The sequence below is a fragment of the Eurytemora carolleeae genome, unplaced genomic scaffold (genome assembly GCF_000591075.1).
Source record: "Eurytemora carolleeae unplaced genomic scaffold, Eaff_2.0 scaffold294, whole genome shotgun sequence".
NCBI classification, from domain to species: domain Eukaryota; kingdom Metazoa; phylum Arthropoda; class Copepoda; order Calanoida; family Temoridae; genus Eurytemora; species Eurytemora carolleeae.
Genome location: NW_019396358.1, coordinates 411,302 through 424,720, shown reverse-complemented (window position 1 = coordinate 424,720; position 13,419 = coordinate 411,302). Strand labels below are relative to the sequence as shown.

At 34.8% G+C, this 13,419-nt stretch overlaps 1 protein-coding gene across 2 annotated transcripts; it reads left to right on the top strand.

Moving 5' to 3' along the window:
• The first annotated feature begins 4,391 nt into the window (after positions 1-4,391).
• On the top strand, positions 4,392-11,806 carry LOC111701648 (uncharacterized). Of its 2 annotated transcripts, XM_023473026.1 has the most exons (4): positions 4,392-5,135; positions 9,668-9,843; positions 10,093-10,188; positions 10,477-11,806. In XM_023473026.1, exons 1-4 carry the CDS (start codon positions 4,572-4,574, stop codon positions 10,682-10,684), a joined length of 1,044 nt encoding a protein of 347 aa, XP_023328794.1. In that variant the 5' UTR covers positions 4,392-4,571; the 3' UTR covers positions 10,685-11,806. The 2 variants fall into 2 exon arrangements, with proteins under 2 accessions (XP_023328794.1, XP_023328795.1); XM_023473027.1 differs by lacking the exons at positions 9,668-9,843; positions 10,093-10,188; positions 10,477-11,806 and adding exons at positions 5,847-6,115; positions 6,587-7,022.
• Positions 11,807-13,419: the final 1,613 nt, after the last annotated feature.

The window sequence follows — 13,419 nt, the reverse complement described above, 5'->3', positions numbered from 1 at the left end:
AAGAAAAATATTGACGTAAACTTGCATATTTGCGTAAAGGTTCAAAACAGCTGATACAACTGTACTCTTAACGTTGGTCCTTTCTATTCTAAACTGGACAGACTGACCGCTTTAGCTATACATATAGATACAGGGTGTCCCAATAAACATGGGAATTCAGTGACGAATTCGATATCGTCTTTTTAACAAATTCTTTGATTTAGTATAGTGATACCTACTGAGAAAGCTGTAATCCATAAGATTTTCGTCTGCTATGTTTACAATTTGTTTGTTTATGTTTTGACTGCATACGGTTGTACTTAGTAAAACAAGAAAATTACAGTATACAAACAGAGTAAACTTGTCGGTCTTCACTGTTCATCTTGCGGAGACATTATAGACACATCTTTACAGCCATTTACCGTTTTCATAAAATAAACTCTAGCAGACATAATAATATATGGCTGTTGAAATCAGGTCTCACAATGCTAATGTATAACAAAGACGATATCGAATTCGTCACTGAATTCCCATGTTTTTTGGGACACCCTGTAGAAAGATAAACAGATAGAGGATTAACGGGATACAGTCGTCGTTCGTCGTATATATCAATACAATAAAGACGACTTTTAATTTCAATTATGATTTTAACGGCATGGATGCACAGAAGCATGGAAACAAAAATTAGAAAAAGCTTCTCTTTATTTACAATTGAAAACGTATTGTTAAAGCTCGTTAACAATCAAAGCTTAAATTCAAAAAGTCGTCTTCATTGTATTGATATAATTGCCGACCACTTAAATATGCAAAAATAAAGTTAAATAAAATGGTAAGTTTGTAGTAGGCAGCCCACTGAAATATTCTGTAGGAAGCAGAAATGAAAAGAAAATACAGTTGGAAATATACAAACAATTCTAAGGAAGAAAATAGGAAAACAGGGGAAGCCAGAGAGAGCGATGCGTTGCAATATCTGGGAGAACCAGAAAACTGCGGATAAGGAAGACGACGTTAAAGCAATATTTGTATCTTATGTTGTTTCAAAGCAAATTCAGTGAATCCCAGATATACGATTAAATAGACCATCATAAGTTTTTTGATAATTATAAAGGAACTTCTTTTTATTTTTAATTTAAGTCCTGAAATATGAATGCAATTGATATATTAATATTAAGCTCATTTTTCCGCGGCATTTGATCTTAAGTATGTAATACGACATTATAAAAAACTCTTACTATGAATTCATATATCTGGGATTCACTGTTGTTGTGCATAGTAACTTATTAAATCACTTTTCAAAGGAATTGAGTTTTTTTCACAAACATAAATTTTCAAATCCATAAATCTCAAAAATAGGGTTTCCATTCGCAAAACGTTTGCGCAATTTTTGCGGAACGAAACGCAAAATTTTTCTTTCTTTGCGCATCAGTTTTGCGCGAAAATACAACAATTTGCGCAATTATTCGCAAAAGTCATTTCGCGCAAAATTGCCCTATTCCGCTTTTGCGAAACTCAAGTTTTGCGCAATTCCGCAATTTCGTACCAAAATCCGAAACAGATTGTCCAGTAAAAGTCTCGACAATTTTAGTTTCGGACATGCAGATTTCCTAAAAGTGGATTCTTCAGGCACTGGTTACTTTCTTGCATTATTTTATATGAGATAAAAAAGATTTCAGAAATTTGATTAAAAAAATTTAAGAACATAATTCATACTTGATTAGGCAAAGCTTTTAAGGGTCACTTGAAATTATTTAATAGGATTAAAATATTGCCAAGTTTCACACTCTCTAATTTCTATTTTATTAATTTTGGTCCCATAATTTAAACTTTTTGTTACTGGAAGCAACCAATTGAGTGTAGTATAATCGTTATCATACTCGTATGTTAATATTTTTTATGTATGGAATAAATCTTCAGTTGTTTAATTCTTAGTTTAGAATATCAATTTTTGACAATGTGCCTAAAAAGTTACATTTTGCGTAAAACTTGCAGTTTTGCGCAAATTGCGAAAAAAAAAATTGTGCAAAACTAAAATTTCGTTTCATGCGCAACTTTCGCAAAAAAATATTTCCGGTTTTGCGCAAATTGCGCAAAAAAAATAGCGCAAAACCGCGCAAAACTCATTGCGTTTCATGCGCAAAAATAGCGCAAAAGTTCGCAAAAAAAAAAATTGCGCGAAAATAGCGCAAATTTTGCGCAAAAGATTTAGCCATTTCGTGGAAACCCTACTCAAAAACCTTATTGTGTAAACCTTTAATATTTCAAACTTACACTTCCTGATCTAACAGTATTTGTAGTTTGAAATATCAAAGGTCTACGAAATAGGGCTGTAAAGATAAAAAGATTAGAAAATCAGAGTTTGTGGCAAAAAATCAATTTCTTTAATGAGTCTGTTTACAGTTTACACTGATGTGCCTTATGTCCATTGAACTAAAATCATAACTTAAGTATAAAAGTCGTCTTCCTTGAAATTTCTGTTACTCACTGTAAAAAAAAAGTGTTAAAGGTTAATTTCAAGTCTAGAATTCGGCAAAAAAGATTTTAAAAGGTATTTTTTAAATGGTCATATTGTTAATTGTTTTATGTGTTTGTAGCAAGTCAGTAAAGTTAAATTAAGTTAATCAAATGAAAGGGTTGCTTAATTATTCCACTTTAATCAAATCCTCCATTGGGTTCAGGTTCAATTAAACTCTGACTGTCTTTCAAACTATCTGTGTCTTTATCTATAAATATACAGAGTGTCTCTAAAAAAGTGTGTTTAGGCTTTTTAGGCTGAAAAGCATCGTTGTATTGTGTTAAAACATGTTCGTCGATCAAACCTTTTTTATGCCGTTTTAACCTTCAAAATTAGGCCTAATATTCAATGTTTCCTGTTCAAGGTCTGTGTTTCATGCTTCCTGTTCAAGGTTTGTGTTTCATGTTTCCTGTTCAAAGTTTGTGTTTCATGTTTCCTGTTCAGGATTTGTGTTGATATTTCCTGTTCAAGTTTTACGTGTTTCATGTTTCCTGTCAAGGTTTGTGTTTCATGTTTTCTGTTCAGGATTTGTATTTCATGTTTCCTGTTCAAGGTTTGTGTTTCATGTTTCCTTCTTCCAACTTTAACAATGTGTGAATAAATTTTTAAATCTTAAGGATGAGGAAGACGATATTTGTTTTCACCTTTTATCATAGAATGTTTTTCTTTGATAAATCCCACCTTTATGTAGAAAACTCATTCCGTTTCAATTCCTCCCCTTCCTTTCCTATCTATTTTCTCCTTTCCTGCCTTCTCCTCCCCCCTATTAACACTTCTCTATACTTTTCCTCCACTTCCTGAGACTCTTTCTTCCCTTCCTGATTCTTTTCCTCTCCTTCCTGACATTCGTTCTTGCCTTCCGGATTTTTTCTCAACTTTTCTCTAAATTTTGACACATTCACTCCCCTTTCTGACATTTTTACTCCTCTTCCTGACACTTTTCCTCCCCTTCCTGAAACATTTCCTCCACTTCCTGGAAATTTTCCTCCCCTCCCTGACACTTCCGCCCCCCCTTCCTGACATATTTACTCCCCTTCCTGATGCTTTCTCCCCTTCCTGACACTCTTCATCCCTTTCCCAACACTTTTCATCCAAATGTTGGCACTTTTGCAAATTCTAGAATAGAATAAATATTTTCTACCTTTATTTCCCTCTAAAGAAGAAAGTATGAAAGAAAAGGGGCGTACCCAGCCTAGGAGGGCAGGGTGAGCAAAATATCAGAGATCAGAGTAGGGTTGAGAAATTAGAGAAACCTGAGATATCTGAGTTCCAAGGAATCAATTTACATACATTCACATTCTCATATTAGCCTTCTTAGAATTCGTAATTGTTTAAACTAGACTTATATCTACATACTTCTATCTATCTATACTTATTCACGTTAAACTAGACTTATATCTACATACTTCTATCCATCTATACTTATTCACGTTAAACTAGACTGATATCTACATAATTCTGTCTATCTATACTTATTCACGTTAAACTAGACTTATATCTACATACTTCTATCCATCTATACGTATTCACGTTAAACTAGACTTATATCTACATACTTCTATCAATCTAGACTTATTCACGTTAAACTAGACTTATATCTACATACTTCTATCTATCTAGACTTATTCACGTTAAACTAGACTTATATCTACATACTTCTATCCATCTATACTTATTCACGTTAAACTAGACCTATATCTACATACTTTTATCTATCTATGTTTAGGTATTTAGATTAGGTTTTTAATAAGATTAAACCTAGTTTTTATAATACCAGAGAGAGAAATGGTATTAAAACGATGTTGCTCCGTGAAGCATGACATATGGATAGACGTGTGTAATTCAAGGCAGGTAAAACCATAGATTTCTCCGGGTATTAGCAACAGTAGTATCTCTACAACCTATCAGAGATATTAATATAGATACTAGTTACGCAAAGCTTATTATCACATGAAATCCATAATGTACCCCAAAACATCATTGTGAAGTGAAAAGTGCTTTATCAGAAAATGAAAAAGCATAAAAAATATTCCGTAAAAATAGCTATAACTATAAAAAAAACCTTTGAAAGGTTGTCGAAATGATTGGATTAAAAAGAACCGGAGTTCAAACAGGAGGACTAGTTCTTCTCTTCCTTCTCACGTTAATATACATTTCTCCCGTTAACATTATAAATCCTACCCTGGAATCAAATCTAAGTAAAGATTCAAATACAACCATTGTAAGATTTAAATTAGAACACTGTAACTGTGAGCGAACCCTGGAGATATTTAAAAATGAAAATGAACCCCTGTTCAACTCTACAACCTGTGGTATGGACGCATTCCGACGTGGTTCTCATCAACGAACTATCGGGTTCTCATTCTACGGAGATCCAAGGACTCCTAGGCACAAGTCCAAACAGTACTTTCAGGGTATATCAGAGAACCTGAACCTCCTTCCAAGGTTCTATCCAGGTTGGACTATGAGACTGTATTATGATCTAGCTCCTAATGATCCTCTGCTGGTAGATCTGTGTTCCCTGGCCTGTAAGGACTCGAACCTGGATCTCTGCTACGTGAAGAATCTACCCGGAGTACCGATGAAAGATGCTACAAAGGTTTTTGCAATGAACTGGAGATTCTTTCCAACCCTTGATCCTCAGGTTAGAAACTGGCCTAAATAATATCAAGGTTTTCTCAACCATGCATTTTCACTTTTTTTAAATTTGGTTTTAGTTTTAAAATTACATTTTGTCACTAGCCTCCACGCATGATTCTTCTATCTATATTATTTCTTTACAGAGTGAATCTGAAACCCGACTTGTTTTTAAGATTTGTATTAAAAATGGGTTTATATGGCAATAATTTTCAAAACGTTAAATAAAGGGACTGTAAGCGTAATTTTAAGTGACCTTCTAGTTAAAAATAAACAGCCCCGATACACAACGGTACCCTTGTTACCGTGGACTGAATTTGATCATCGAGGACAGAGAACTTATTGTAAATATATCTTAAATGCTGTGTAAAAAGCCGTAATACTGGAGTTAACGCTAGGGTACTGTGTGAACTCAATGCGGATGACGTCACATTTATTTCTGAAAAACAAATATTTTATGTCCACAGCGGTTTTCAACAATTCAAATGTGAATATTTATATGCTGCCAGTTCTAGAAGGTTTAAAGGTTTAAAGGGTACCGTTGTGAATCGAGTCATCGTTGCAAAAAGAGTCACTTAAAATCACGCTTACAGTCCCTTTAAACTGTTCTAATTATTTAGGGTTCACTCTGTAAATTCACCTAAGCACACAAAGCACAATCATATATGTTAATTTTTTGTAGTATTATTCCTAAGGACGGACGAATTTATTTCTCCAGGTTGAAATCCATCTTTCTCGGGACGCAGATTCAGCTGTCTCCGGTAGAGAGAGTTCAGCTGTCCAGGACTGGTTGAAGACAAACAAATCTTTTCATTTCCTCCGGGATCACCCGGACCAGGGAACCTATATCCTGGGAGGAGGTTGGGGATGGAGAGCCACGCCATTAACTCGTAAGGCGTGGTCTCAGGCGTGGAAAGCAGCTCTAAAGGATCCTCTAAGTTGGGCTGGGAGGAGGGAGGTGGGCCCAGATCAAACCTGGCTTACAAGGTACAACAAGATCAATTATAAGGAAATAAAGATATTTTCTCATCCCTATATATCTTTGCAACCTTGGATATTTAAAACTTAGATTATTTGATCTAACAGAATTCATTGTTTGAAAATTGTAAGGTCTACAACATTGGGTTGCAAAGATAAGGAGATTAGGAAATCTTAGTTTGTGACACATGGAAGAGTTTGACAAAAGATATCCTAAACAGCTGACAGACGAAATAGATATCCTAAACAGCTGACAGACGAAATAGATATCCTAAACAGCTGACAGACGAAATAATTTTTGCATAAAAATATATTTCTCTCAGAAGAAATATTTGCTTTTGATTAGAGGAAGCCGGAATGTATAGATCTAAATCCTAACAAACAAATATATTATTCGGGACAGAAAATTTGTTTAGAAACACTCTGAATTTCTCCAGATCTCTATCCACGACATCCTTACTGTTATGATTTAAAATTTAGGTTCGTTTGGCGCTGGGGAAAGAAGGACGCAATATCTCATGATTCATATCTTTGCAAAAAGTATCCGGGTACATCACCCTTCCCAACCCGACGACTGGAGGAACCAAACAATTTCTTTGGTTCAGTTACATCCCTGAACGAAACACTATTGTTCGAGTGTCCAGAGAAATGTAGACCGAAAGATCATAAAGAATGGATTTACTGTTAACAAAATAAATATTCCTTCTGCGCTGTGAGAAGCAAATAAACAGTGTATTTGGAGCTTGATATGAGCTCAGGAGTAAAAAATTATATAGAATTCAGACATGTGAAAAAAAACCACGCCATTTCATGAAAATCAAATTGTCAATATATAATCAAAAATATTCGGGACTGAATAATAACAATTGTATCGAAATATACCCCAAAACAGACTATTTGCGTTTTTTTAAAGTTTGATAAGATTTTTTATTTTTAAATAGAAAAACAGTATTTTGAATAAACCTCAAAAATATTATTATAAATATTCCAAGATATTGTAATAGAGAAACCACAATTTAAAATATACAGTTTTCAAAACTATAAACATGGACAGCTTATACTAATCTTACGCTTTTAAGGGTACCGGTGTAATTGGGCCTTGTCATCTTTGCATGGAGGGTCACTTGAAATTACGCTTTTAACAAAGTAATTAGGATAAGGGTGGTTCTGAATTTTGATCCCGGATATAATTAATTTCACTAATTTACTATTTATGTTCTATTTTGTAAAAAGTCATTTCTTATTATCATTCTTGCACTGCATAGGGCACATGCACAATAATACATAATAATAATAATCTATGAATATGAGGGTTATTCATGAAAGATGAGACTGTGGTCCAGATTTTATTTATGATTCTTTATAACAGACGAAGAATTTTTAATTTCTTTGTCACATCATGTTCAAGCCTTTGCGAGATTGTTTTTAATATTTATTTCGGTACGGGGTTTTTAATTTGTAGGTTGTCGTTTCAGTCTTCTTATCGTTTCATGGACATCCTTACACGTATATACGTAGCCACACTGTAAAATTATCGTTCCATGGACATCCTTACACGTATATACCTAGCTACACTTTAAAAGTATCGTTCTATGGACGTATATACGTGTAAGGATGTCCATAGAACGATAATTTTACAGTGTAGCTACGTATGTAAGTTTAAGGATGTCCAAAGAACGATAATTTTACAGTGTAGCTACGTATACACGTGTAAGGATGTACATGTAACGATAATTTTACAGTGTAGCTACGTATATAAGTGTAAAGATGTCCATAAAACGATAAATTTACAGTGTGGCTACGAATATACGTGTAAGGATGTCCATAGAACGATACTTTTACAATGTAGATACGTATATACGTAGAAGGATGTAGCTATACACTGTAAAATTATCGTTCTATGGACATCCTTAAACGTACATACGTAGCCACACTGTAAAATTATCGTCCCATGGACATCCTTACACGTATATACATAGCCACACTGTAAAATTATCGTTCTATGGACATCTTTACACTTATATACGTGGCTACACTGTAAAATTATCGTTACATGTACATCCTTACACGTGTATACGTAGCTACACTGTAAAATTATCGTTCGTACTCTAGGTTGGCCTGTATCCTACTCTGGGTTGGCCTGTATCTATTCTCTAGGTTGACCTTACCTGTATCATACTCTAGGTTGACCTGTATCCTACTCTAGGTTGACCTGTATCCTACTCTAGGTTGACCTGTATCCTACTTTAGGTTAACCTGTATCCTACTCTTGGTTGACCTGTATCTCTACTCTAGGTTGACCTGTATCTTACTCTAGGTTGACCTGTTTTCTACTCTAGGTTGACCTGTATCCTACTCTTGGTTGACCTGTATCCTACTCTAGGTTGACCTGTATCTCTACTCTAGGTTGACCTGTATTCTACTCTAGGTTAACCTGTATCCTACTCTAGGTTAACCTGTATCCTACTCTAGGTTGACCTGCATCTCTACTCCAGGTTGACCTGTATCCTACTCTAGGTTGACCTGTATCCTACTCTAGATGGACCTGTATTCTACTCTAGGCTGACCTGTATCCTACTCTTGGTTGACCTGTATCCTACAATAGTTTGACCTGTATCCTACTCTAGATTGACCCATATCCTACTCTAGGTTGACCTGTATCCTACTCTGGATTGACCCATATCCAACTCTAGGTTGACCTGTATCTCTAATCTAGGTTAACCTGTATCATACTCTAGATTGACCTGTATCCTACTATAGGTTGACATGTATTCTACTCTAGGTTAACCTGTATCTCTAATCTAGGTTAACCTGTATCATACTCTAGGTTAACCTGTATCTCTACTCTAGGTTGACCTGTATCCTACACTAGGTGGACCTGTATCTTACTCTAGGTTGACCTGTTTCTCTACTCTAGTTTGACCTGTATCATACTCTAGGTTTACCTGTATCCTACTCTAGATTAACCTGTATCCTACTCTAGGTTGACCTGTATCTCTACTCTAGGTTGACCTGTATCCTACTCTAGGTTGACCTGTATCCTACTCTTGGTTGACCTGTATCCTACTCTAGGTTGACCTGTATCCTACTCTTGGTTGACCTGTATCCTACACTAGGTTGACCTGTATCCTACACTAGGTTGACCTGTTTTCTACTCTAGATGGACCTGTATTCTACTCTAGGGTGACCTGTATCCTACTCTAGGTTAACCTGTATCCTACAATAGTTTGATCTGTATCCTACTCTAGGTTGACCCATATCCTACTCTAGGTTGACCTGTATCTCTAATCTAGGTTAACCTGTATCATACTCTAGGTTAACCTGTATCCTACTCTAGGTTGACCTGTATCATACTCTAGGTTTACCTGTATCTTACTCTAGGTTGACCTACATCCTAATCTTGGTTACCTGCATCCTACTCTTGGTTGACCAGTATCCTACTCTAGGTTGAACTGACCTGTATCCTACTCAAGGTTTACCTGTATCCTACTCTAGGATGACCTACATCCTACTCTTGGTTGACCTGTATCCTACTTTAGGTTGACCTGTATCCTATTCTAGGTTGACCTGTATGCTAGTCGTGACCTGGACAGTAGGTTTACAAGTAGAGAAGAGGCAGCCGTAAAGGAGTGGATGGAGTTGGGTCAACCTATTCATTCTATGCGGGATCATCCGGCTCATACTACACCCTTCCTGGGAGCAGCTTGGGGGGCCAGGATAGATACAGATAATATCAGGTATTTATCAGTCCTAGATCTCAGTTAAACAAGCTTATATAACATATTTTTTTTATGGTTAACTTGAAAGGTCTATTAAAATATATGTATGTGAAACATCACTGTTCAACTTATTTTATAGTTAGTGTATATCTTACATGCTCTCGCCTTGATTAACTATCTTTATGGTTACAGAACATCTAGTTTAACTAATTTTGTTTTCAAGTTTAAAATGTTTTATCTATTGTTTTCCAACTATATTTTTCTTAGGCATAAGTGGGTTCGATCTTGGGAGAAGATATTAAAGGATCCTGAAACCTTTGCGGAGAGGAATATGACGGGTCCAGATCAAACTATTCTTGCAAGGTTCTGTATCTTATTCATCTTCGTATCATTAAAGGTTCTGGATTTAGAAATAATTTCATCTGAAAAACTACAATTTTTGTTTATATTTAATTGTCATATTTTAGAAAGACTCAGTTCAAAATTAAGATTTTTTATATTTTCTATTGTGCAACACGTGTCCTAAGAAAAGCATTTTTTTGATTCATTGCAAATGTTTTTCCCCCTCGGATTGAAATAAAATAAAATAAAATTCCATGCTTTTTGTTTTATGTTCCTTTTATCAAGAAATATGAATGATATTATGTTTAGATATATCTGGGAGTGGGGTCGTCATATGTCTGTTCAGCACGACGCGTACACGTGTCACAAGTTCTCAAACACCATAGGCTGGCCCACACAGCGACTCAAAGGAAGCAATAATTTTGTCGCCGCTGTCGTCGGAGATGCCGGAGGACTTTGGCGAAAATGTCCGAAAAAGTGTCGACGCAAGGGACACTTGGACTGGGAACACTGCTGATTAAATTGTAGTACTTGAAATATGAAAACAATAAGTTCATAAACCAATGTTGTAAACTAAGGTTGGTTACTCACGATGCGCTCCAATGTACGATAAATGTCGTCTCCTGCGATAGATAGATAAAAACCTTATATGGCGTCACTAATTACAGAGGTGACTTGAGAGTGACGTCATATAAGGATTTTACCTATCTATCTCAGGAGACGACATTTTTTAGCACATCAAGAGTAACCAACCTTGCCATAAACACAAATACTGAAAAATGCTGTAATCTTCTTTACAGGTTCTGTCGTCTTCACTTCAAGGGCCCCTCCATGGTAAGAGGGACATGCCTGATTCCCAACAGTACCCTTTAAACCTTTAGTTAAGCAATGATGTGAAATATAACATCGTTTTTTTATTCGAGAAGTCTGATAAATTCTACATCGTTTTCCTGCAGCATAGAGAAACAACATTTGTAAAAGTATCCGGAACAGTACCGTTATTAAATAAAACATGTTTTACAACAAGATAAATGAAAAAAAAATTAAAGTGATTTAAATCTCGAAATCTGAAATCTTTGATTAAGTTTTATTTAATCTTGTAATTAATATGTTTAAAAAATGTAGGAAAATGTGATGAAAACTTTCTCAGACTCAGACTGAACAATTTAGTTCTTTATCTTATCATGCACCCTAAACTGCAGCTGTAACTTGTATGAGCTTAATTTAAAGAAAACTAAGAGCTTAGTCTGGCATTTTAAAATTCATATAAAGGAACTGATTAATTGCCTCAACCTCTAATTTTATAACCCTAAATCTTTGTAACCTGGTAATATGTTCCTAAGATGACTGTAACCGAAACGGTGACTGTATAGGCAACAAAATAGAATTTACAGATAAAAATTATTTTAAATGAATATAGATGGTACAGGGATACCCACAAGGCATCGATACTTATTTATTTTCATGTATCAACGTTTCAAAGATTATATTTTAGGTAGGAGTACGAATTTAACCATAAGAAATCATAGATGTTTGAAACATAAAAGTCTCAGTCTGTGTGGGAAACCCTTCATCTACTTTCTGTAAATCAAATAAGAAAACAACTGCTATTATGCTCCATAATGTTAATTTGATTTATATAAGCATCTTATTAGATTGAAATGTAAATAAATGATTCAGAAATCTTTACTTTCTCTGAGTTATAAAACACGCAACCTATCATTGCTTTTCCAGTAAGTTAGAATTCAATATGTTTCAAAATTCTCATTTTTTTTACTAGGATTTATTTCTTGATTTTCCACCCTGTAAAGGAATTGAGTGTTTGACACAAATTTTCTAATCCCTATATCTTTGCAAACTAATTGTGTAAACCTTTGATAATCTAAAATTAGATTATTTTATTTAACAGAATTCTTATTTTTAAATATGTTAGGTCTACGGCATTGGGTTGCAAAATTTTGGGGATAGAAAATCAGAGTTTGTGGCAAAGACTCAATTCCTTTGATGGACTGTTTTACCCAAGGAATGTACATTGAACTGAACCCCCTAAATTTAAATTAATTAGTTTGTTTACATTGATACCAACAATTTGAAGAAAAATGCATCGTAGGTTTCTAGTGTAAATTCTATCGTTAAAAGAAATTAAGTTGGATTATCTTGATTACTCAAATCTACAATTTATGTATAATAGAAATGTATTGCACAGGGTTATATGAAGGACGAATTGATACCCACTTATATTCTCCATATCCTGTAGGGTGGAGCAGGGTTTATCCTGGAGGGTGGAGTAAGGTTTATCCGTTGAATCATTAGATTGATTAAGGTCAGGAGGATATCAGGGTGAAGGTGGATGGATTTCTGAAGGGGGAGAAATTTGTCAAATTTGGATAAAAATATAACAGTGCATGGAGGGGGTGGGAGGGGAGGGGATAAAATCTTGAGTATCAACAAATTGAAGAAGCATTGAAAACTTACCCTTGTTTCTTTTCTAAATGAATTGAGTCTTTTCCACAAACTCAAATGATATAATACCTATATCATTGAAATCTGTTTATGTAGACTTTTGATATTTCAAACTTAAATTAAATTATCTAGTAGAATTTATAGTTTGAAATATCTAAGGTCTGCGACGTTGGTTTGCAAAGATAGAGGGATTAGAAAATCATGGGCTGTGACAAAAACTTAACCCTATCCCCGCTGGGGTACTTGAAAACCAGGATACGCTGGGGGGGGGTCAATTTGACCCCCCCCCTCTAAATCCCATGTTTTATGTCCAAATATGACAAATGATACATCATTAGAAAGCTCTTGTGCTCTACTTTTAGAATCTGCAAAAAAATTTGCAAATTTGCGAAAATTGAATTTTTTATCGCAAAATCCAGTTTTATAGTAAAAATGTTTGCAAAAAAAAATTTGTCCAAAAAATGACAAATTATACATTTTTGAAAAGCCCTTGACCATGCCATTTCAAATATGCAAAAATTTTTGCAAAATTTTAAATAACCTGATTTTTAATCAAGAAAAACTAAAAATGTGCAAATTTCCTTTGACAGGGTTTTTTGCAAAAAATTTGCAATTTTTTTTTCGCAAAACTTGTGCAATCCGTCTCCTTATGTCATAGGCTTTCCAAAAAGCTAAATTTTATCAAAATCTGACAAGTGAAAGTGGGTCAAAACAAAGATTTAGTTTGCTACAGGCAAAAGCAGTCATTAAGGCAGTGTGCCTGAGGACTCAGGCAGTTAGTATTAAAGC

Excerpts from the sequence above, each read along its gene's own strand:
- LOC111701648 (XM_023473026.1), top strand. The coding sequence starts at position 4,572 with ATGATTGGATTAAAAAGAACCGGAGTTCAAACAGGAGGACTAGTTCTT. Across the intron at positions 9,844-10,092 it reads ATAGATACAGATAATATCAG|GCATAAGTGGGTTCGATCTT; the intron begins GTATTTATCAGT and ends TATTTTTCTTAG. Across the intron at positions 10,189-10,476 it reads GATCAAACTATTCTTGCAAG|ATATATCTGGGAGTGGGGTC; the intron begins GTTCTGTATCTT and ends TATTATGTTTAG.